This window comes from Podarcis erhardii (assembly GCF_964252035.2).
Source record: "Podarcis erhardii genome assembly, chromosome: 12".
In the NCBI taxonomy this organism is placed as follows: domain Eukaryota; kingdom Metazoa; phylum Chordata; class Lepidosauria; order Squamata; family Lacertidae; genus Podarcis; species Podarcis erhardii.
Window position 1 is genome coordinate 10,299,785 of NC_138513.1, and position 26,380 is coordinate 10,326,164.

General features: G+C 42.3%; 1 protein-coding gene across 7 annotated transcripts in view; it reads left to right on the forward strand.

The window, feature by feature from the left end:
• The window catches only part of DPP6 (dipeptidyl peptidase like 6), a 506,474-nt gene that overhangs the window by 445,408 nt on the left and 34,686 nt on the right, over positions 1-26,380 (forward strand). For all 7 annotated transcript variants that reach the window (XR_014150079.1, XR_014150080.1, XR_014150081.1 and 4 more), the window contains exons 9-13: positions 17,015-17,169; positions 18,140-18,237; positions 21,784-21,907; positions 22,973-23,011; positions 25,218-25,325. Coding sequence is in view for 1 of the 7 variants with exons in the window: in XM_081834265.1 (XP_081690391.1) it covers positions 17,015-17,169; positions 18,140-18,237; positions 21,784-21,907; positions 22,973-23,011; positions 25,218-25,325 (524 nt within the window). In the remaining 6 variants the exon portion in view is untranslated. The remainder of the gene's footprint in view (positions 1-17,014; positions 17,170-18,139; positions 18,238-21,783; positions 21,908-22,972; positions 23,012-25,217; positions 25,326-26,380) is intronic.

A 26,380-nucleotide genomic window follows, 5' to 3' on the forward strand; every position in this document is an offset into this window, starting at 1 on the left:
CACACTTAAACTGCCTAATTCTCTGCCTCCCCCAGCTAATTTTTTCACCAGTTTTTTTCATCTCCTGGGTGATTGTTCTGAATGGAAGCCTCTTCAGCTCCTGTTGGCTTTTCCCCACATTCAATTTAAATTTATTTATTTATATATTTATAAAGTTTTAACAGTCTGGATCCATCAGCATCCAAGTGGAGCCCAGCTCTCTATGTTCCTAATGATCGGATAACCCACTACGTGGATCCCTCAACCCCGTGTTGAAGAATCATCAGCATGAGAGGATAACTGCTCATCCACCAAGGAATGGGTCCTTTCTAAGGGATCGTTTCCCTTTTCCTCAGTGTGAAGCCTTCCTAGGAGCTATCATCCTAGGAGCAGCACATTGCTGAAGTCCTTGTCCACTAATCTCTCTGCTTCTTAGCTTCTCTAGTCAGCCACCATGGCCTCAGAGGAACAAACCTGTTTCCTGAAGTTAAGAGTTCATTGCACCAAAGACACTCCCACGATTTCTTTCCAGCAAGCCAAATACAAACGTAACACTAAGCCAAACCGTATCTTAGTCATGCGTGTGACATACAGTTCCATAAACTAGAAAGCCCCCACACTCCTGCTGGCTTTGTATCTATATGACTATTTTTGTAGTTTATTCAGTTGGGGGCTTAAAATTTGTTTAGGTGAAAGAGACGTGGGACACAGTTGTGTGGCCTCCTTGCTCTACTGCAAACCAATTCAGGAGAGAAGGAACACCTGAACTTAGTGCAGGGAATTTATTTCCGCATTGGGTTCGCTGCTTAGATTATGTGAGTCTAAACATACCCATACATTCAACACTCATGTACAGTGGTACCTCAGGTTACAGACTCCGCTAACCCAAAATAGTGCTTTAGGTTAAGAACTTTGCTACAGGATGAGAACAGAAATCGTGCTCCGGCGGCACGGCAGCAGCAGGAGGCCCCATTAGCTAAAGTGGTGCTTCAGGTAAAGAACAGTTTCAGGTTAAGTACAGACCTCCGGAACGAATTAAGTACTTAACCTGAGGTACCACTGTATTTGATTGTCTGTAACAGATATGCAGTGGCCCTCTCCCACTGTTAAGGAAGGTGGAGATCCCACACAATTCTGCTGGTGATTTGAGCAATTCGTGTCAGTAAATGATCAATTACAATATATACAACTCTTATTTCCTTCTTTAATGCAGATCATTCTAAAAATCATAGCACCATCTTGTGGTAAGATAATTCCCACACTGTGCTTTTCTTTGAAAAGGTTCCAGCTGAGAATAATATTCTCTAATTATGTGAGAACAGTGTAAATCCAAATAACATGGCTCTAATTAAAAATGATTGTTACTGCAAGCCAAGTTCCAGGGCTTGCTTCTGATCTGTATTTGGGGCAGCCCTGTTTGCAGGAGATGGCAGGGGGATAGGGAAATCTAATTTTAATTTTGAACCATTTCTTCTCTTGAATTAAACAATTCATTGGAGAGAAGCAAGGTGAGCAAGAAACACATGCATTTATTTTTGTTTTTATGGGGGGAGGTTATTTCCTTAACCTATTTTTAAGTCTTTATTTATAGGATGCCTCTTTAGGATTACTCCTTTCAAAGCAACTCACCACATGCTGAGATACAAAAAAAAGAATACTTAAAATTATGGTGTAAAAGGCACGTCAAAAAGTGTAATAACAGCCACAGCTAAAAATAGTATCAACAGTTTTATTTCATTCAAAAGTCGAGCAGAATAAGGAAAAAAAAACAACCATAGAGTTCTCCTAATCACCCAAAGCATTTTATATTCTTTCTTGAATGAAAAGCTCTATCTCCTGCTATTTTTGTTGTGATTAATTTTCTCTGTTTTGAAAAATAATTTATTGTGGTTATGGCATGGTTTTGGTTGTTGTTGATGATGTATTTGTGGCCCAGTCTTAAAGCATGGCACCCACTGAAACCCTCTCTTCTATACAATTATTAAAAGTGCAGGAGCCCCACCCTCGTTTTCACTGCCCCCCCCCCCGGTCTGGACCACATCACTTCAGGTTGTTTTGATTGTCTGCTCCCCTCTCTCAAAAATAAAATGAAATAAAATCCTACACATAGAAAAGAAGATGTCGAGCAGAAGGTTCCCTGCTTCTCCTGGCCTTCTTCCTGACATGGTAGTTTTCCCTGTACAGGGAACTTTTCAGTGCACGTAGCATCAGAGCATTCCATCATGTGACAGGTCTCTATCTCCAGACCTGTGGCACAACTGAGATGTAAGTTCACTGCCTCTGATCTTCTCAACTTAGCTGATGGAAAGCTCGCCTGTGACCTGTCGTCTGCCTGTTATACTGGTAGTCTAGCACTTATCACATCACTAATTGGCTATCCCAGGGACTGTTCAACATGCTAGAATTTGGATAAAGAGCCTGAAACACTTTCAGACCATCTTATCTAATAATAATACCTAGCATTTGCATTGTGCTTTCAAAAGTTCAAAGGGCTTCACGCACAAGGTTTTGTATTTCGCTCAGAAGATTGATAAAGAATGTATAATTATTTTGGTAATTATTGTGTGCATATTAGTCACCAACGTGTTGCATGAGTCGTACTACTAGTCCACTCATGGCAGAGGCAAGACGCAAAGCAGGGACTCCCTGGTTTGTTCAAGGTCAAGGTGGCGTATGTGGTTCTGCCTCTCCGTTTTATCCTCACAACAACCCTGTGAAGTAGGTTAGTCTGAAAAACTGTGGCTGGCCTAAGGTCACCCAGCAAGCATCATGGTTGAGCAAGGATTTGAACCCTGGTCTCCCACGTCCTAGTCCAACACTCTAACCACCACACCATATTGTAGCTCTGTTTCCTACCCACTGTGCTATGCTAACTCTGGGCTTTCCATTCTTCCTGAGTGCCATCCCCTCTGTTCAATCACAACATCTCAGATCGATGGAGAAATGCTGTTGATTATTCCATCCATGAACATACAGATTACTCCTTCCCTTGGGGACATACCAAACTAAAGCAGCTTTCAGAAGCAGCCTTAGATCTTTTTACTTTGGCACTCTTTTGAGGGTTGGAATGAAGCTGTTAGGAGTTTATCCATTCTCTCTTTTTTTCAATTTCTGTTTTATACACGAGCTTTGTTTTTTAATTAGGATGGGAAAGATATTTAAGGGGGGGAGTCAAAAGGTGCACGATCTAGTGATTTCACTTTATTACAGCATACTTTGATTTGGCTACTATTAGTCCTGCTGCAATAGTCACGCCCACACCTTAAATAGCTTTAATTGTCCTGGTTTGCCCCCAAGAATCCTGGGAACCCTACATACTTTGTTAAGGGTGCTGAGAGTTGTTGGGGGACCCCTACGTCTCTCACAGAGCTACAATTCCCAGAGTTCCCTGGGAAGAGGGATTGACCACTCTGGAAGCAGATTCCCTTGGAAAAGTACCGCTAATGCAAACAAATAATATCAGGGTCCCAGGTGTAGCTTCGGCAAACTAACCTCCTGTGTGAGTCCCTGCAGGTTTCCATTACATCTGAGCCGGGCAACTTTGCTTTCTCGGTTTAACAAGATTTAACAAGGTTTTATGTGCTTCGTTGCACATAATCATTTCAAAGAGAGGAATTTTGAAAAGAGATTTTTGCAACAACAAACAGATTTGGATATTATTGCAAAGGGACCAAAAAAACATATGAAACTAGCAAGTTGATTCCTTTGCTGCAGTACTTTTTGAACATAGCAGCAAACCAGCAGAGAATGGTTTGTACATATGCGCGCACACACCCTGCCCCTAGGGTAGAAAGGGATACAGGTCGCTTGTAAGCAGCTGCAGCGGCAATTCAGTGAGTTGCTAAATATGCTTAAGCCCCAGTGAAATAAACAGAGCACCAGTGAGCTTGAACACATGCTGGAATTCCAGCCTCTTGTTATTTCCACAGTGGGAAGGTAGGAAGCTGCCATATGCTGAGTCAGACCATTGTGGCCATCCAGGTCAGCCTTGCCTACACTGACCGGCAGCAGCTGCTCAGAGATTCAAGCAAGAGGACAGTCCGACAGTCCCAGTACAGTCTGTCTGGAGATGCCAGGGATTGAACCTTGGGCAAAACAAAGACTCTGTTCCTGGGCTATGTGCCTTCTGGAATTAACCTACTGCCCGCTTTGCTAGGAGTAAGCTATGGGATATGGGCTGGTGTCAGGCAGAATTTTTAAGAGAGTTGAAAACGGCATGGCAGAGCAAGTCATCTGGGCTAAAAGAAACCACCCCATTGGGCTCCTCTTTTGTGCTTCCAGATGGCTGCCCAAGCAGCCAATTCCTTGCCTTCAGCCCCACGAGCCAACCCTATATGCTTCACTGGCTGGGGTCCTGAAGTAGCCAGGTTCTGTTGGAAAATCCCATTCCACCTTAAGTTGCAGATGTGTGAGATTGTTACATGTCACATGTCTGTTTACGTTCCAGCACAGTATGCTGGGAACTTCTGTTGTGTATTGCTTTTACTTTTGACTCTTTCTCTGAAGAGATGGCAGTGAGGGACATGTTTCTTTTGTCCTGATTTATGCTTAATAAATTAGTATTAGTTGGTATGTTTCCACAAGCCTCATGCCTGTTCTGTTTGCGCAGTATGCTCTGCTGATATAGTGTGCTCAGGCTTTGAAGTCTGAGTCGCTGATTTACATCGCCCCCGAGGTCGGGAGTTCATCACGGCTGGAAGGGCATGATTCAGCTGGGGGCTGGCCAGCTGGCATCTCGACCCCCCGAAGGATGCCAACAGGTTTTACCTTCTGGTGGAAGGAATTGGGCCATGAAAACAACCCTTTGAGCCAGTCTATTTCTTAAAGTGAAAAAGCTCTCGTTGTTGGAGTTCAGAACAATGGCCAAGAAGAGAGACCACATACCCTCTTAGGTGCAGAGAAACTGCAGAAATGCTTGTACCTTGAGCCCTTATGGTGGTTGAGAGACTTGCACTGTGAGGCTGAAAGAATAAATACCCACTATCCACTACCCTGAAGATCCTATTGCCTTTTGGTATGTTTGATTGCATGGCTTATCATTGTCAACCTTGCTTAGATACCTGTTTGTACATAGGGACTGCATATATTTATCCATACCTTTACATTGGGATTGATGGAATATTTGTATTGTTAGTATCAGCTGGCAATTATTTTCTCTCCCCCCCCACTCCCCCCCTTTTAAGTTATATTTGCAAACATAAAATAAAAAAGCTTATACCTTTTTATGACATGCAGGTGTTTCAGTATTATTAATAACAATGCAGAAAAGAAACAAGAATGTCCTGAACTGTACTCCTGTAGGTGTCAGAACTAGATTGCAGAAAAACTACTGGTCTGAATTCACTCATATATTGAAATGTAGAGTTAATAAATGTCTATTGCCTCTCCATGTGAGCTGCCATTCAGCACTGTTGAAATGCATGACCTAGCCATTACAGAACCCAAAGATTATCTGTAATAAATATATCACGCACTATATCAAATCTGAGTGGCAGTTCATGCTGGAAGAAAATTGCAGTGAGACTGGAAACTGTGTAGGCTGAAGGGAAACATGGTTGTTTTTCTTCTCTTTGTAAGAGAACACTATTGATCCTTTTCAATGGCAGACAAGGAGTGGGGAGTCTGATAGCATGATCTTGCTGCAAGAAGGTTAATGAAAGCCTCGCATCAAATGATATTAAGAAGCAAAGACATGAAAGTTGAAGACAAGTGGTGCATAACCAATTCAAAGCTGAGATTCCAGATATATTATCCCCTAGAATAATTCACAGATCCTTGGCTGTTGCAAACCAGCAGTGATTGCTAGGGTGGCCCTGGATTATAATCTTAGGCTTGGATCTGGGTTCAGATCCTGGGTTTCTTGCAAACACTGCATGGCTTTATAAAGTGAGATGATAAGAATAACATCTGTTGCCATGAGTAACGAAAACAATAATTATAATGAGCATTCATATTGCACTTTTATAATTGCTTCACACATATCATTTATTAAATTATTTTAAAATATTCATATACCGCTATTTCATTAAAAAAATAGCAAAGTGGTTTACAACAAAAGAACATAAAACCAAATAGTAAAGGCCATATTAAAAAGTTAAAATCAAGCATCAAAAAGTTAAAATCAGTTTTAAAAAATTTAAAAAGTTATTTTTTTTTTTTAATAAATATTTATTAAGGTTTTTAAATATAAATGCACACATAATAAACAATCTTACTTCTTTCACCACAATTTCATCACTTCTTTGGGCTCCCTCACGTCTCCCGCTCCCATTTACATCGTTAAAAAAAATTTTTCCAAACAAATTATCAACTTGTTTACAATCTCATGTCCACTCACACATATAATCTAGCGCTTCTTCCAAAAAATTTTATATTTTCTTTAGTCTCACTTATCATCAAATTTAAATCTAGTTTAGTGGTGACCAGTTTTTTATAATCTAGCATCCTTCTTAACATTCAACCAAATTTAAAAAAATTTAAAAAGTTAAAATCTTAATTCCTGGAACAGGCCTGGCAGAATAGAAAAGTTTTCAGCAGGTATTTAAAAGTTTAAACAGAAGATGACTGCCTTCTCTAAACCTTACAACCATCCCTGTATACTTATCCCTACAGTACAGATTTACATTACGAACTGACACAGATTCTCTCACATTTTTACATTTTTGAAGCACTTGACAGCTTTTTTTGTATTATTTTTTATTTCAAATATACAAATAAATACATAGATAACAGACACATGCATTAATAATCACTACATAAATCAAATAATATCAGACTTAATAACCTTAAAGGTAAAGGGACCCCTGACCGTTAAGTCCAGTCGCGGACGACTCTGGGGTTGCTGTGCTCATCTCGCTTTACTGGCTGAGGGAGCTGGCATTTTGTCTGCAGACAGCTTCCGGGTCATGTGGCCAGCATGACTAAGACGCTTCTGGAGAACCAGAGCAGCGCACGGAAACGCCATTTACCTTCCCACTGGAGCTGTACCTATTTATCTACTTGCACTTTGATGTGCTTTCAAACTGCTAGGTTGGCAGGAGCTGAAACCGAGCAACGGGAGCTCACCCCGTCGCGGGGATTTGAACCGCCAACCTTCTGATCAGCAAGCCCTAGGCTCTGCGGTTTAGACCACATCTCTACATATAAAAAAGAAGAAAAGAAACAAACAGAAAAAGGACAAAATAAAGACAATGACAAGAACAATATAAGATTCTTCCATTCAATACTATTCAATGTGATTCAGTCCTGTAATAGTATTTCTCATATATGATACCTTTCCATATGGATTGAATCTCTTTGCATGTTTTAATTGTTGTGGACTGCCATCTATCTCATAACAGTTTATTTTGATTTAATTCCCCCCCCCCCCCGTATTTAATATTTTCTCCTCATCTTGGTATGAGAGAGCGATGTGTCTCTACGTACGGAATTATTCCAAACAGAACCAAATCTTAGAGGTGGAACCTTGTTTCATCAAGTAACTACTGAAGCACTCCCACTCTTTTTTAACATTATCTGCTGACTTATTTCTTATTGATTCTGTCATTTTGTGAGCCCCCCTCCCGCCCAATGAATAATCTGGAGGTTATGCCATTCCTCTCTTGATGAACTATGCTCGCTCTTCCAATACTTTGCCACTAACACCCTAGCTGTTGTTGCTGCATAGAGAAATCATCTTCTTCTTTCATCTGGAATGTTATTTGTTAGAATCCCTAGTAGAATTGCTTCCAGGTTTTTATTGAATGTAAACTTTAATATTTTTTTCACTTGACAGCTTTCACCAGTTTCCCCCCCCCCAAAAAAAAAAATATTTCATGCACTGATATCTATGTACAAAACTGAACCAAATGATTTTTAATACAGACCAAAATGATTAGACCAAAATGATTTTTAATACAGCTGCAGTAGCTAACACCTAAGCTTACCTGAGTACTTAAACAGGCTGTCTTTATGTATAAGTAAGTATATTATCATGCTCTTTAGGTTCCTATATAGAGCATGTATTTCTTACATTATTCTCTGTTGAACCATGTCACCAAACACAGCAGTCCCATCCTGCAGTTCTGAAGGAGCAACCAGGGAAATGGAAAACTTTACATCAGTCCAAATGTGTAAAACCCTGAATGCTCTTTTGCTCCCCCCCCCCCTTTGCCAGCATGCAGTCTTAAAACTCATTTGGCATTTACTTCACCATCCAATTAAGCTCTCTCATTTCAAGTTTTCTGATTGCTGCCGCTTGGTGGTGAGATAAGTCGGCTGTTAAAGAAAAGCCATCAACAAAAATATTTGTACCCTCAGAGGAAATTAAGCATTGTTTTAAAATAACAACAATGCAAAGTTTGCAAATACTTACCAGCGTTTGCACTGGTTGCAGATTTATCTGCAAGTCTTGAGTGACACATCATGGCATTGCATATCTGCAGCTGTTCAACAAACTTATGAAGTTGCCTTATGCTTAATCAGATGTTTGGCTGTGAACATAAGAAGAGACCTGCTGGATCAAGCCAATCTAGTCCAGCCATTCTAAGCCAACCTGATGTCTTTGGAAAGCCCACAAGCTGGACATGAGCACGGCAGTCTTATCCTGCTGCTGTTCTCCAGGAAGTGGTATCCAGAGGCCTGTGATCCTGCTGGTAATATGTAGCTACTATGAGTAGCAGCCATTGATAATCCTCCACAAATTGCTCTAATCCCCTTTCGTAACCACGGTTCTCCAAGGTCTTTCCTTAGCCTGCTGCCAGATAACCCTTTAACTTGAGGTACCAGGGACTGAACCCAAGTCCTTTTTCATGCAAAATATAGGAGTGCTTGGTAAGCGCCCAGCTATATCAGCCCACGCATCCATCAAGTAACAGCTTTTCTGACTACAACAGTGGCCAGACAGACCAAAATAATCTCAGGTGCCATTTCGTTGCCCATTTCCACAATTTTCCAGCAGTGATGAGTCCATGCTTGTGGATGATGCTACATTACTAAGGACGCTGGGGGAAATAAACTCCAAGCAGGCTGCAGTCCATCTGGGTTTTTGCCATCTTTAAATAATTTGGTCTCATTTGCAGGCATTACTTCCAGATTATTCATTGGGGGGGGGCCTCACTGCTTACTTCCCTCCATTATGAGAACCGTGTTTACTTCTCCCCTGTTGTTTAACCAATTGCTAATCTCCATGGAGTGCGGGTGTATTCTGCTGCAACTATTAAGATTAGAGAGGAACTAATGGTCAAACATTCTTTGCAAGTCCATGCATAATATCCATTAGATTGTTTTTGTCCACACCCTTGCTGATGGTTTTGAAAGACAGTGGGTCAGGATTTCCTTTTGCAGACACCATTATGTCCTCCCCCCACCCTGAATTGAAAACAAGACAAACGTAGCATCATAGACAGCACAACTCTTTATTTACTCGAGCAGAAGGAAAGAGTGGGCTGCAAATGTCAAGCTAACCTCTTCACAGTCATGCTGTTTCATTATCAGACCTTAGAGTCATTTTCTGTTCCATCTGTCTTCTGGTTCTCTCCTGCTCCAGTTTAGAGTATGCTACTTACTCTGCAGCATGCAATCCTGGCTCCTCCTATCCTGTCTCAGAATCAGAGGCATAGAAAAGCTATTGCCCAGCCCATTTTAACCAATTAATTGATGAGATAATTAATTAATTAATTAATTGCTTGATGCTCAAGCAGTGCTTTCAGTTGCCAAAAGTCAAGATGAACTAGCTTCTATTTTATATATATATATATATATATATATATATATATATATATATATATATATTTTATTTGGGTTTTTAAACATAAATGCAAAAATAAAGAACAGTATAACATATATCATAACATCTTTTCTTAACATCTTTGGACTCCCTCCCGCCTCCCGCTCCCATTTACATCATTGTCAATTCTTGCCAGCAATTTATCATCTTGTTTACACTCTTGTGTCAAATTCATTTAAATATAATCTATGAATTCTCCAATAGGTTTATAATTTTTCCTCAAATTTACTTATCATCTTAATTCCTTCTAATTTAGTGGTGCACAATTATTTATGATCTGGCGTCCTTTCTTAACATTCAACCAAATTACAGTGTTTTTTTAAATAAATCTTGAATTTCTTCCAATCTTCTTCAACCCTCTCCTCTCCCAGGTCTCGGATTCTGCCAGTCATCTCGGCTAGTTCCATATAGTCCATCAGTTGCATCTGCCACTCTTCCAGTGTGGGTAGTTCTTGAGTTTTCCAATTCTTAGCGATGAGTATCCTTGCTGCCGTTGTTGCATACATGAAAAATGTTCGGTCCTTCTTTAACACCTTCTGGCCGACAATGCCCAGAAGGAAGGCCTCTGGTTTCTTGGTGAAGGTATACTTAAATACCTTTTTCAGCTCATTATATATCATTTCCCAGAAGGCCTTCACCCTAGGGCAGGTCCACCAGAGGTGAAATAATGTTCCTTCATTTTCTTTACATTTCCTAAGATGAACTAGCTTCTAAACATCACAACATTTCAAGAGACATTGTAAGACAGCAGCAGTGGCTGGTGGGTGGAAGGGTGGAAGGCAGGGAGGTCAACAATAGCACCAAAGGCAATGACAGCCAGCCAGCCAAATAATTCTAGTTTTGTGCCCAAACTCATCTTCCTCCCTGCTGAGCAAGGGGCAACAGTGAGATGGAAACTGATAGGCATTGCTACCTCTAGGTCTCGTTGTAAGTCCTGGTTGTAAGGCAGGCTGGTTCCGGCTGGGAGAGGGTGGACTGAGATTGGTGCGGTAGTGCCCCGTTTCCACACATGGAGCAACCTTCACTGTAAAAAATGGCATAGCCTATTGCAAATAGTGTTCTCAGTTGCCATATACAGTCTGTTACAGATGTCCTGAACTGCCCTGTATACCTGAAGGAGCGTCTCCACCCCCATCATTCAGCCTGGACAGGAAGGTCCAGCTCCAAGGCCTCCTGACAGTTCTCTCATTGCGAGAAGTGAGGTCACAGGGACCAGGCAGAGGGCCTTTTCGGTGGTGGCACCTGCCCTGTGGAACACCCTCCCAGCAGATGTCAAACAGAAAAACAACTACAGTGGTACCTCGGGTTAAGTATTTAATTTGTTCCAGAGGTCCGTTCTTAACCTGAAACTATTCTTAACCTGAAGCACCACTTTAGCTAATGGGGCCTCCCGCTGCCGCCGCGCCGCCACCATGCAATTTCTGTTCTCATCCTGAAGCAAAGTTCTTAACCCGAGGTACTATTTCTGGGTTAGCGGAGTCTGTAACCTGAAGCGTATGAAACCTGAAGCATATGTAACCCAAGGTACCACTGTATACAACTTTTAGAAAACATCTGAAGGCAGCCCTGTGTAGGGGAATTTTAAATGTTTGATGTTTTCTGTTGGAAGCAATGTCTATCAGAAGTGATTGGGGCAGCCCAGTCAGATGGGCAGGGTACAGATAATAAAATTGTTTTTGTTGTTATATGAACAGTCCTGGAACCCTGGCTCCACTCTGAAGCAGTTACCATACTTTGCCATTAAAGATGTGCCACTACATGTTTGGCAACTGAGAGTATTGTTCCTAACAGGCTGTTTACTGTATTTATTTGCAGTAGCCTGCTATGCCCTTTTTCTCCATCTTATAATGAATATTGTACGCTATTATGTTGTTTAGAAGCTGGCTTATTGTAATAGCTGGCAACTGAAAGTGCTCTTTGGCAGCTAAGTTGCATTCACCTCCATGTTCTCATTTTCTTCAGAAGTTGTTTTTATTTTGTTGTTGCATTTGTATATAAGGATATTTTCAGTAGAATCAGCAGAGTTTTTGTCCTGACTTTTAGTCTTGAGTGGTGAGGAATGATCCTTCCCTGTTTCACTCCTCTCACAACATAACTGAGCCAGGCAAACAACAACAACAACACTTTGTTCGATTAGTTGGCATGTAGTAGCAATAGTAATGAGTCAAAAACTGTTGACTGCCAGCTTACGCTTCAGTGTGGTGTAGTGGTTAAGAGCGGTAGTCTCATAATCTGGGGAACCAGGTTCGCTTCCCCGCTCCTCCACATGCAGCTGCTGGGTGACCTTGGGCTAGTCACACTTATCTCTGAAGTCTCTCAGCCCCACTCGCCTCACAGAGTGTTTGTTGTGGGGGAGGAAGGGAAAGGAGATTGTTAGCCGCTTTGAGACTCCTGAAGGGGAGTGAAAGGCGGGATATCAAATCCAAACTACTACTACTACTACTACTCCTCCTCCTCCTCTTCTTCTTCTTCTTCTTCTTCTTCTTCTTCTTCTTCTCCTTCAGCAGAGGCCTTCTTGAGAGTCGGCTACTGCAGGCCCAGGAGAAAGTAGACTCTATTCCATGAAGCTTATGCCATAATAAAGGGGTTCTTCCCCCCCCCCCCAGACCACTAAGTCATCAGGGGTACTGGGGTGGGGTAGGGAGATGTTCAAACTGGATGATGGACTGCCCTGCCTGAAAATGGTAGGGCTAACAGGGCAGAGGTTTCCTCAGTCAAACAGCTCTTGGTTCTGAACCATGGTTAGCAAAAGCCCATGGTTCAGAGTAATTATAATTGGTGTTGACATTGAGTCAATCAGAATGGCAGTGTTTTGCGAGGGGAAGGCATGTAGACAGATAGCAAAGTCTGGATCAGCTGTCCCAGCTTAGTTGGTAGCCTTTGGCAGAAACAAAGTATTAAGCTGTGTACTCTTTTAACAGAAATCTATACGATTGGTGCCTTCTAGCTGTTTCTCTGTAGGCCATTGTATGTGCCTGTGATTTTTTGTTTTAACTGTGCAAAGGGATAATATATTTGAACATCAAAGTGCTGCGATGCCCAAAATCTCCTGAGGGTTATTTCTCTTGATCAGAGTCACAGAGCTGCTTCTCAATGAACAGCAACAGCAGAAGCTTTTGGAATTGCAGGGCTTCAAGATTCTAAGGATCAGCCAGCTCAGCTGTATGCTGTTTACAAGATATGTAGTAGCAATAGTAATGAGAGAAGCTCACGCCCTCCAATAGCAGTGTTGATGTGGAAGGATAGCTAATTTTGTTGTAACGGCAACAAATTGAAATCAACTGGACTTGTCAATAAAAATTGGAATTTCATCCTGTACTCAACACAAAGTGGTTTCACTGCAGGAATCCCTTGGGATCTGCCTGTATGGATTCTATTGCCTTGCATTCTTGGTGATTTAATGAAATGGTCAAGCTCTGAGCTCCCCTTAAGGCATTTTGGTGCTAGGCAACCAAATACAAGCAACCAGATACTAGAGTCACTGGTCCCTCTCAAGCAGTCCTGCCTGGTTCTGTGGCAGTACAACAAAACCTTCTTCAGCTAGGGATGTTGGAGGATTTCAATGAAAACAGGAGCAGAAATTGCTGACATTTGCTTATTTGTCCTCTATCCAAAATGGAAGTCAATGCAATCAGTATTTGCTCTTTCTGTTGTTGTTGTTGTTGTTGTTGTTGTTGTTGTTGTTGCTTTCAGTCTGCAAATGATACATAACTAATTACGTTTTCTTCCATTTGCACTAAAGTGAATAGGGGAAATGTAATGGCAATGTAATTTATGTAATTAATAACATAAGTTACGTAATTTTGCCGCAGCAAACAATGAGACAAATAATGTAGTTTGGGGGCAGTAGACAAGTTGCAGCCAAATGGAAAAAGCGCTGCATGAGACAAACACAGGGCAGAACAGAGAGTGATGCAGACTAGGGTTGGAGAAGAATGTCATTCTATCTCCAGTTTTAAGTGAATTCGCATTTCCTGGAATAATATCTTCCTTAGAATGTAATCGTCCTTCAGATTTCTTCCGGATTTTACAATGCAGAACTTGACTCAAAGATGTGCCAAAATGCACTGCGAAATTTCTTTGTTAGGATAAATGTGTGCATGAAGCTAAAATGTATATTTTAAATATGCTATTTGTGACAAAATGCATTTTTAAATATGTAAAACATTTCTGTTTGCTTGGGTTTTTAAAATTCGGTTTGATATAAACATATAACATATGAATAATCATATGCAAAATAAATGTGGACCAGTGTGACATGCCAATAGCCTCACACACCCAGACACTGCAATGTTGCTTGTGGGCTATGTTTTTTGTATAGGACCTATAGTAGAGTGACACAAACAGGAAAGGTGTTTCAGGACTCAAGTACGATGTTATGAGTTCAGCTTTCTCCATCAATATAAATGGACCTGTAACGAAATGATTTTGGGTGCAACGCTGTCGTTCGTCTCCTGGTCTCTTTCTCTTTAGCCTTGTGAATGTGATAGACAGCTAGTACTTGTTCCAGTTTTTAATTTGGACACCAACAGAGGCAGAGAGTACTGAGAGGGCGTAAGCTGGAGTTAGCTGGACTGGAAGCAGCCTGAGAGATGCCTGCCTGCTGGAGTCCAACCTGCTGTTTTGTAGTCTGGTGCAGGCCTGTGGTTTCCTGCCTGCCTTTTATTTCTTGCACTGCCCTCTGCTGACACGTTCGTAGGTAGAGCAGATATTACAAAAACACCATCCATCTGCAGTACTCTTTCTTTCATTCAGTGGAAATGAAACACTATAGGGATGAGCCTGAACTTTCCCCATTTCCTGAAGGTGTGGAGCACTTAACAGTCTCCTTATTCTTACTCTCTGCAGTCACTTTGCAATGTCTCCTGTTCTTCAGAGGCATGTCCTTGATGTTTCAAAAGCTAATTGCTTGCTTGCTTTTTTTTTTTTACGGGAAAAGTATGTCCTCCTTATAAATGCAAGCCTACAGGTTGAATGATAGAATCCATCCACAACCTTTATCTTAGCTGAAATGCATTTTTCTTTGCTTCATTGAATGTTGTGAGTGCCTTGGAGTTTATCTTTGTGCTGCAGGTTTGTTTTATAGGGCATTCTGCATAAAGTTTTTGCACTGTGTTTTGAGGGAGACAAATAGCTGGAAAATACTAACAAAAGGGCTAGGCAGTCTGTAAATTGGTAGTGAAGCTCAGAATGTGCCATTCGGCTGGTAAGTCATCAAAGCAGGTAGGACTTTTGAAGGCAGGCGGTGACAGAATAAAAAGAAATGAGCTTGAACAAGACAGAGCTGTTGTGTGCTCTGAGCTCTTGGGTTTAAGAGGCTGGCAGGCAACTTGCTCTGGACAAAGTTGTGCTCCCCTGGTAAGAGCAGGCCTGTAGCTTGGGTCTAGCATTATTAACAAAGGTTCAGTAGTGAGTAGACATGCCTATATCCAGTTCCAGTTGTTTCTCCTGTTCCTGCTCCTTTAGTACAGAGCTGACATAGCCACTGTACACCGTGCTCTGGTAACTTCAAGACTGGATCAGTGCAAATCACTCTATGTGGGTCTGCCATGTAGTAGAAAGAAAGAAGTCACATTCTAGTTCTCCATACAGGTCTCCCACTGAAACCAGCATAGCATCTAGGTCTGTGCTGCACCATGTCCACAGTCCACAGGTGATGCTTTGAATTCACAAGGTCGCGTGTCTAGTCCTCTACCCCACTACCTGTAAAATGTTAGAGTGGATGGACCAATGTTCTGACGCACCTGGAGTTGCTGGGAATTGTACCTGAGGCCTTCTGCACACAAAGCAGATGCTCCACCATTGAGCTACAGTCCTTCCCTGCTGTAAAATTATATGGCCATTCTGAATACAGTACTGCAAAATGGGCAAGTGGCTGTTCCCATGGTCTTATTAACTTGATTTATGTTGCACTGTACTGCAGACACACATACCCATTCACAATTTTCTGAGCATGCATTTGATTAAGCAGGCTGTTGCCTGCAAAGTTATCATACACAGGGCCGGCACACCCATGAGGCAAGGTGAGGCAGTCGCCTTGGGCGGCGGGATCCACAGCGGCAGCAGATCCTGATGTAGCTCTTTAGTCCCCTCCTTGTTCCTTATGTAGATCTTCACTCACCCTTTCTTCCCTGGTGGGGAGGGGGCGGCTGCCATTTTGTGGTTTGCCTAAGGTGCTGAAATATATTGGTTCTGTCCTGATCATACATATGTACAGTCACAAAGATGCTTCCACGATGTTGCTATTTTGGCAGGTCCTTTTTATGTTTGTAATTTTTGCAGGGTGACATGACTCGTCTGGAATTGCTCATGCGAGGGGTCCCCTTTTCATAAAGATCCACCATGCTTCAGTGTCCACAAAAATCTAAGCAGTAAAATTCTCATGTGAAAATGTCCTCCAGAAAGCCTGCATTGGGATCTCACATGATCGTCTCTTGAAGTGCTTCATTAAGCTTGAGAGATCTGAGAAAGATGTTTGCAGAATAAAGTAATTCCTGATTAATGCTGAAGTGTCAAGGACTTGCCAGCCCTCTCGTTGTATTCCTATCAGGCATTTAATTGCTGAGCCGTGCCTGATTATAAAAAGCTTCAAAAAAAAAGGAATTAAAAGAGAAATTCAAAGAATGAAATGAAAACGAGCCAATGAAATATTCCGTGCCCAATGTTTTTCTTGCAGAATAGAAGCTAACACTACATAGGCATTATCCCAGGATGGAGGACTGATTATATCAAGCTTGCTTATTTGGTAGGGTTTTGCATGAGCCCCCCCTCCATCTGATCTAGGAACCCAGAGAAGATGTGCCTCTCCTTTTCTCCCTACCCACCACATGGGATTTTAAACCCTAATATTAATGTTTAAACATGCAGTTGTAATGGGGGGAGAAGGAGATGCATGCAGACTTCCTACGAGTCTCCTTCTGTGCCTTCTTCTTACTCCCAGGCTCCCCCTCCCTTCAGGTGGACCCAAGAATGACCTTCCCAGAATGATCTGGGGCAACCTCAACCCAATTTGGCCAAATCCCAGGCCTAACTGAGTCAGGATTCATCTGGATCCAGTGAACAGCCCTAATACTTACTTTTACTATGTTCAATGGGGCTTACTCTCATATAAGTGATCATTGGATCGCAGCCTTAGAAACAACCTCTTCCAAAATATTTTTCCTCCCTATGATGTGGTGCACATAGAACTCTCCACCCTGAAGATCCCACGCTAACAAATTTTTTGGATCTCATGGTCTTCTTTCCTCCTTTTTTTTTTTATTTACGTAGAGGAGATCCTGAAGACCCATATTGCACACTGGTGGTCCCCCGATGGCACAAGATTAGCGTATGCAACTATCAATGACTCCAGAGTCCCCACTATGGAAATACCTATGTTCACAGGCAGCCTCTACCCTAAAGTGGAGACTTATCATTACCCCAAGGTAGGATGGATTTGATCTCTTTAACACCTGTATCTTTTCACTTCCACCTGGTCAAAATACAAGAACATGTAGCAATGTAACCAGAAAAACCCATTAGCTTTACACAGAATACTTTAATTCATCCTAGTAAACAAGTCTTCAAAAATTACTAGACTGAAAAGAAATTACTGGCCTGCTGAGGGCTGCCTGAGAAAAGTTAAAGCACTATATTTCTGTGTTGAGCTCATATCTACACCCCATATTTATGGCACATGGCTCTCCTCAAAGAAGCCTGGGAACTGTAGCTTACAGAGCTACAGCTACGGTAGCCTCCAGAACTACAGTTCCCAGGATTCTTTTGCGGGAACTCATATGTTTTAAATGTGCATTTAATGTGCTTTAAATGTGTGGTGCAAATATGACCTTTGTTTCTATGCATTCCATCCCCTCTTTATATGCCTGCTCACTTGCTTGCATGGGATTCCATGCCCTCACCAGCCCCTCGTTCCTGCTCACCAATGACCACGTGTCTAGTGATAAGGCATCTTTAACCACCGCTCTAATCACTTGAGATCCAGTTGCATGACCATATATAGTTTGTAGATTGTTTCCCCTGCAAAGCCATTCTGTGGCTTCCAGTTGAGCAGAAGGGGCAGAGGGGCTAGGGTGGTGAGAGGGCTGGTTCACCTTTTATTTGTCAACTGTTTTTTTTCACTATGGCTACTTTGCATGGGGATTTTTCCCTTCTGAAGCAACCATAATGGCTTTGTATTTTAAAAATATAATAATCGCTGGGGAACAATTTCAGAGCTATAGGTAGCATGACATTTCTGAGCTACATCTGCATTCTCTCTGTTTTTCTAATTCTTAGTCAGGTTCTGAAGTTTGCCAAGTCCAACACTAAAATCCTCATTTATACCTTCTTACTTATAAACAGAATTAGTCATTTATTAAACACTTTTTTATCATTCTGTCTTCTTTTGTCTTCTAGGTTGGAACAGAAAATCCAAGCATTTCCTTACATGTCATTGGTTTGAATGGGCCTACTCATGATCTGGAAATGACTCCTCCTGATGATTCAAGAATGAGGTTTGTGCTGTACTCGCTACTTGTGGCAAAGACCTGAAGTTGTTACCTACCACTCCTTCTATTAAACCTCCTTTGTCTATTATTATTGTTTCTAATTCCACTGTCTTTCCCCTCCTCTCTTCTTGTCTTGAGCGCTTATCTGCTCTGATGACAGAGAGGCTTGGGCTATGCAAATTTTCCATGGCCCCTCTAGCTACCATTGCAAAAATTGCTAGACTGAAAAGAAATTACTAGCCTGCTGAGGCCATTAAAACATCCGCTTGTCGGCACAGATCAGTCCAGGGGTCTCAGAAGGGTTATTTTAAAATGAAAATCCAGCTGATAACACTCCATGCCTATGGATTGCACTGTGGCTGTAAATTTAAGACAAAACAGCTTCAGTCTATTTAAAGGCATCTGTTAAAAAAATTATTTGATATTCAATTTGAATCCCGCTCTTCGGCAAATAATAGGCTTTCCCATTTGATCCTCACAACAACCCTGTTGAGGTAGACTAGGCTGCAGCCTGCTAGCAAGCTTCATGGCCCAGCAATGATTTGAACCAGCAACTCCTTGCTGAGTCTATCACTTTGCCCATTACACCAGAACTGGAAAGGCTATGCCACAATAATGCCATGCTAAGGTTGGAAACCTGGGAATGATTGGCTTGGAAATAAATCCTACTGAACTCTTCTGAGTAGAACATGAATTGGATCATACTGACCCACAATACAGTTAAGCAAGTATAGCTCTACACACCTACTTACCCCAAATGTATTATATGCCTGTCTAATTGCCGTTTCCAGGGTGGTTACCATACCTAATGTCACCTGTGCCATTACATCAAATGTTTACTCCATTCTGACCTCCATTTCTGACCTTTATTTTTTATTACTGTTATCATTTATTAAATTTGTATCCACCCCTTCCAAAGGAGCCTAGGGCAGCAAACAGCAAAAACGTTAAAACAGTGAAATTTACCATTAAATGTTTTGTGCTGTGATTCTAAATACCGTAGTTTTAGTTTGAAAATGAATTCTTTTGAAAGCAGTGGGATTTCATGTCAGGGTAACCTTATGGAAACGATGCTTATCTTCTTTGAAACCCCTGATTAACTAAAAGCTTTGGATACCCTCCAGGGTAGTTGAATCAATGAGCTTGTGCTGTTTAGTGTGTCCAGTATATTGCTAAGGTTAATTATCTGTACTCTGTGGGGTATATTATAGGTCTCAGATTTAATTTAGCACGTTCAAAGCTCACCTTAAAGTCTGCTCAGATGACCTAGGCATTCAAAGGTTAACTATTTAGACATGACTTAGAACTATTTATAAAATACATAGTCCTCAGAATGGTCCAGAATATATGCTGAAATGAGCTCTAATCTCAGACTGAGCAAAGAACAATGTTTAATTCTGAGTTTATAATCTCTGACATTTGCACCCAGTTATTGGGGAGCATGAGCCTTTGAATAACAATTACTGGAAAACACAATTGTGCTCATGGGCTTCCTGTAGGCATCTGCTTAGCTACTATGATAACAGAATGCTAGACTAGATAAGCAGGACTCTTCTTATGTTCTGAACCACTCCTCTGTAACTATTAATCCAACTGAAAATAAATCATATTGAACCAGAAAGTAATATATCATCACCATCATAATTACACAAACCGTACGATCTGGTCCAACATATTCCTCGTGCAAGATTTGGAATCCCTGGTTCTCATCAGTCGTCATCAAACCCTTAGTTTTGTGACCCAGTTTTGGATTGTCTGAATGCCTCTCTCTATTTTGATTTAAAAAATAATAATTCACCACCAAGTTCAAGAAAAGACATAAATATAGCCATCACACCATGTTGGAAAACCTCCCGATTCCAGCTGCTTTGGGTTTCTAGAAGGTGTAGGAGACAACAATTTGTCCTACTTTCACATTGATTCTTAAATTGTGCAAGCTTGTTATCAGTGACCACTCGCCGTGACGGCTGTGCCTCCATAGTTGGAAGCAGCATGTTTTTAGTTGGTGGAACTGCAAGAGAGGAGGGTGCTGTTGTGCTCAGGTCCCCCCTTACAGGTTTCCCACAGACGTCTGGGTGGTCCCTGTGAGAACATGATACTGAACTACATGGACCACTTGCCTGAACCAGCAGGTTCTCCTTATGTTCTTATATTGTGTTCTTAACACTGTCGGAAGGAGTTTTTCATTCTCTGCTTATTTTAGTTTTATTAACAAAAGGAAAACAAGCTGTTTTCCTAGAGCAGTGGTTCTTAATTAGCTTGTTGTTGTTTAGTCGTTCACTCATGCCCGACTCTTCGTGACCCCATGGACCAGAGCATGCCAGGCACTCCTGTCTTCCACTGCCTCCTGCAGTTTGGTCAGACTCATGTTGGTAGCTTCGAGAACACTGTCCAACCATCTCGTCCTCTGTCATCCCCTTCTCCTTGTACCCTCAATCTTTCCCAACATCCGGGTTTTTTCCAGGGAGTCTTCTCTTCTCATGAGGTGGCCAAAGTATTGGAGCCTCAGCTTCAGGATCTGTCCTTCCAGTGAGCACTCAGGGCTGATTTCCTTCAGAATGGATAGGTTTGATCTTCTTGCAGTCCATGGGACTCTCAAGAGTCTCCTCTAGCACCGTAATCCAAAAGCATAAATTCTTCAGTGATCAGCCTTTTTTATGGTCCAGCTCTCACTTCCATACATCTTAGCTCAATTAGTATTGCTAATTCAAAAGCCAAGCTATTGAAAACATTGATACCTCCATGGTACCAACTGTGAACCACTGCCCTAGAGAATATGCTGGTGCCAAACTGTCATGTGAAAGAGAGGGAGAGAAAAAATGTTTATGATACTGAATTTCTAGTGCACCATTATATTTCCCAAACTTCAAATGCTAGGCATGGGCAACTCAGTTGTTCTGCCCTGCAGCAGAATGCTTGTGCTCTGTCTTCTTATTTTGCTGGATAATCAGATCGTCTTCATCCTTCTGAGTCCTTCCTCCTCTGTATGCACAGCAAATCTTTTCCAGAATGCAAGCGATTTCTCCGGCGACGCAGCACATTAATCCCAACGAGAGCAACAACTCCTTTATACATATTTTATGGCAAACAAATGAACTCATAAAAATTTTATGGACTGTACACACTGTGAAAAGTCATTGTCTTATAATTTAAAGATGACTTTGACCTGTGCATTCCACTTGAATATGATAATGTTGCATGATTTGTCAGTCTTACAACTGCGACACTCATTCATTATCAAGTCATTTACCCCTTTCTTAGCTCAAGGGGGAGAAGTGGCACGCTGCATGCCTCGAGAACATAAAAAAGCAATAAGCAGGCAAGGGGCTGATTATGATGTAGGTAGTATGGGAATTCAGATGAAGTTCAAAGAGAGGAACGCAAAAATGAATCCTGGACTTGTTACAATCACGACATATTGTAGTCTCGTTCTGCATCAAGTTTATTAATAGTCCACATTCCAAAAACAAATATTTGGGTCTGTGCAGTGAAGGGAAATTGTGTTCTAAGTACATGTAAGAGTAGCACTCACATGCCTTCATTTGTTTTTAGGGAGTACTATATAACCATGGTGAAGTGGGCAACCAGTACCAAAGTTGCAGTAAACTGGCTGAACAGGGCACAGAATGTTTCTATCCTGACTCTCTGTGATGCAACAACTGGAGTCTGCACAAAGGTATTCATTTTTATTTACCTGCAGCATGTATCGTCCACGTGCAAGTTCTCAGGGCACCTTACAAGTAAAACAAGTTGAATGTTCAATAGTAGTATCAGTGTTTTGATTCCAGGCAGCTGAACACCCATAGCTTTTCGTTTGGCATTTGTAGTCTGCACCAATTTGTTGAAGCCTGAAAAAGGTGAGCGACCCGGGGTACATTTTGTGTGCATTGAAAGCAAAAGATGCATGCAACTGGAATTGAAAGAGGAAACTCCCTAGTTTCCCTGGGACAGATGTGAAGCTAACTGGCTTGTAATTTCCAGGATTCCCCCTGGATCCCTTTTTAAAAGTGTGCCAATTGGGCCAGTACTCTTCAGTCTTTTGAGACTCAGGGTCCAGCTTTAATTCAAACATGCATTTTAGAACTCATTTCTTACATTTTTCACTCTGCATTTGTATGGTGGAAGTGCTCCTGTTTCAGCCTAGCTTAGATCAGTCAGCAACCTGCTATTAGCTCCAGAGCCACCTGTTGAAGACTTAGGTCTTTCGGGTGGTTGTGTAGGTGTGGCATACGACCATCCCCTCCCCCATTCAGTGATGTAATATAGGAGCCAACTTAGACCTCAATGCAAAAGCTCCACCTGATGCAAGCCATGTTACTCATCATTATTCATCTCCCACACAAAAATTGGGATGGGGAGAAATTTGACACTCAGGATCCCCACTCAAACAGGTGTTCATATGTGGCCTGGGGCATAGCTTGGCCCAGGTGTGTGGTAGAAGGGGGGGGGGCGTTTCAGTGTTCCTCCACCAAGCAAAACCCTGGGTTGCTTACAAACAATGTGAATAATTATTCTCTTACTGTTATTCACATAGATTACTGCCATGCTTTAAACACATTCACTTGTTTAATCAAGAGCAAAGGCCTTTCAAGTTGCCTGCTCATAAATCATGCTCAGATGGGCTCCTCTGTGCTTGCTCAGCCATTGTTGGAATTGAGTCAAATAGCTTTCTGCCCTGATGAGCAAAGTATAATAGATGCAAACTACAGTATAATATTTTAATTATGTTGCTTTGTTTCAGAAACATGAAGATGAGAGCGTAGCCTGGCTGCACAGACAGGTAATAGTGGTCTTTCCATCTCCTTAATAAAAGGTTCCACACTCAAAAGCAACAGAGCAGAACCACAAAGGGGCAAATTGAGAGAAGCAAACACACACTTCAATACAGATCAACAGTGACATAGGAACCTACCTTTCTATAATAAAGCTACTCTTTGTCTAGGGATGCTAAATCTGTGCGCTTGTGTTAGATGCAGCAAAAGAGATGGAAGAGTTGGTCGGAAAAACTGTTGACTGCCAGCTTACGCTTCAGTGTGGTGTAGTGGTTAAGAGCGGTAGTCTCATAATCTGGGGAACCAGGTTCGCTTCCCCGCTCCTCCACATGCAGCTGCTAGGTGACCTTGGGCTAGTCACACTTATCTCTGAAGTCTCTCAGCCCCACTCGCCTCACAGAGTGTTTGTTGTGGGGGAGGAAGGGAAAGGAGATTGTTAGCCGCTTTGAGACTCCTGAAGGGGAGTGAAAGGCGGGATATCAAATCCAAACTACTACTACTACTACTCCTCTTCTTCTTCTTCTTCTTCTTCTTCTTCTTCTTCTTCTTCTTCTTCTTCTTCTCCTTCAGCAGAGGCCTTCTTGAGAGTCGGCTACTGCAGGCCCAGGAGAAAGTAGACTCTATTCCATGAAGCTTATGCCATAATAAAGGGGTTCTTTCCCCCCCCCCCCAGACCACTAAGTCATCAGGGGCACTGGGGTGGGGTAGGGAGATGTTCAAACTGGATGATGGACTGCCCTGCCTGAAAATGGTAGGGCTAACAGGGCAGAGGTTTCCTCAGTCAAACAGCTCTTGGTTCTGAACCATGGTTAGCAAAAGCCCATGGTTCAGAGTAATTATAATTGGTGTTGACATTGAGTCAATCAGAATGGCAGTGTTTTGCGAGGGGAAGGCATGTAGACAGATAGCAAAGTCTGGATCAGCTGTCCCAGCTTAGTTGGTAGTCTTTGGCAGAAACAAAGTATTAAGCTGTGTACTCTTTTAACAGAAATCTATACAATTGGTGCCTTCTAGCTGTTTCTCTGTAGGCCATTGTATGTGCCTGTGATTTTTTGTTTTAACTGTGCAAAGGGATAATATATTTGAACATCAAAGTGCTGCGATGCCCAAAATCTCCTGAGGGTTATTTCTCTTGATCAGAGTCACAGAGCTGCTTCTCAATGAACAGCAACAGCAGAAGCTTTTGGAATTGCAGGGCTTCAAGATTCTAAGGATCAGCCAGCTCAGCTGTATGCTGTTTACAAGATATAGCCCTAGAACCTGGAAGGAGCTCCCTGCTACCTTACTACTACTCTTGTCAGGGGCTCCAGGGTATGACCTGTGAATGCTAAGGCGTAGGGACTGAATGTGCTCAGGTGTAACAAACGCTGTAGTTTGTTAAGAATGCTGAGAGTTATTCGGAAACCCCTGTTCCCCTCATGGGATTACAGTAGGGGTCAGCAACCTTTTTCAGCAGGGGGCCAGTCCACTGTCCCTCAGACCTTGTGGGGGCCCAGACTATATTTTTGGGGGGAAATGAATGAATTCCTATGCCCCACAAATAACGCAGAGATGCATTTAAAATAAAATCACACATTCTACTCATGTAAAAACACGCTGATTCCTTGACCATCTGCGGGCCAAAGGTGATTGGGCCAAATTCAGCCCCCGGGCCTTAGTTTGCCTACCCATGGGCTGCAGTTTCCAGAGTTCCCTGGGAATAGGGATGGGTTGTTAGACCATGCTGGGAATTGCAACTCTGTGAGGGAAAGAAGGGGTCTCCTAAAAACTCTCAGCACCTTTAGCAAACTACAGGTCCCAGGGATCTTTGTGGGAAGCTGTGCCTGCTTAGTGCTTTAAATTGTATAGTACAGATGGGGCCTGAGTTTCCAAGGACAGAGCAGGCAGGCAAGTCAAGCATATAAACAGAAGCAGGTCAGTTTATTTTGCATCTGGAAAGGGGAGCAACCAATCAAGGGAGGAACGCATTGTGGACCAAGGCAAAAGGCTGGTAAAGCTACAACTTGTGCCCACAGTGTTTTGCACAAGGATAGCCTAATTTTCACTGAGCTGGATTTCAGCCGCAATCCTAGAAGATACATGGTTTGAATCCACATGTGGCTGAAGGAGCCTGGCAGAAGGATGGGACTGGCACGGTTGCTGTCTTGAGTGGTTTCTTTCATGATTCATGAATATTTATCTGTGCATTCATTTGCAACTGCTTGGTATTTGCAGAACGACGAGCCCGTCTTCTCCAGAGATGGCAGGAGGTTCTTCTTTGTCCGAGCCATCCCTCAGGGAGGGAGAGGCGAGTTTTACCACATTACCATGTCTTCATCACAGGTGAGACAAAGCTCTGCTGCTGCTAAACGCCTTTTTGGGTGTGGGTGAAAAGTAATATACCAAGAATATTGGCTCTCTGGATGTTGTTGGACTCCAGCTCTCATCAGCCTCTGGCAGCATAGCCGGTGGTCATGGATGATGGGCGTTGTAGTCCAACAACATCTGGAAGACCACAGAATCCCCACCCCTGTAACACACTTACATTGGCAGTTTTGACGATCTAACAAGTCAACACCTAGACATATCACATGCAAAGCATTTCCAAGAAAATGTGCATCTGTTGAAGACAACGACATTTGAGTACTGTAGTAGGCTGATACACAAACAGTGTTTTGCAGGAAATCCTGTGGCTGGCTTGCTATCAGTGGAATCTGCTGGCAAAAGGGGTTTAAATGAAAAACATAATTTGCAGACCAAAGAAAGAGGGATTGATGGGCAACAACCAAAGAAAAATGAACTGGTCTCCTTTGATGGAGAATTGGGCTGAGGAACAGCTGCAGCCCCACAGAGTGAGCAGGTTTTAGTGGGTAGTGGAAGTTGCACAGAGAGTGGAGAGAGGCTCCTTTGGGTGTGAGCACTAAGGGCTTAGGGTGCAGGGTGGGTTAGATTCCCTTAGAAGAAATCATTTCTGTATGTTTTTCAGATGCAACTTCTTTGACCCTGAAAAGCGAGCATCCATTTGTAGCCAAAGCGCTGGACTTAAGCTAGGGAGAGAGGGCTCAGATTCCCACTGAAACTCACTGGTGACCTTAGGGCAGTCCCTGTCTTTCAATAGAGCCTGCCTCACAGGGTTGTGGCCACCTTGAGCTCTTTGGAGAAAGAGTGAGACAAAAGTGCAATAAGTAGAGTTTTCCCAATCAGACTCCGCTCATCTGTCTCTGCTTCAGCTTCGCCACTTTTGGAGAGGCTTCAGAAGCCCAATAGCACAATTTGTCCAATATAGAGAGCTGAAGGACACTGTTGGCATTTGATGGCATACACAATGTTAGACGATGAGCAATTAAATAGTCCCGAGATGGTATGTGTGATGTTGTTCAGCTCTCTATATTGGACAA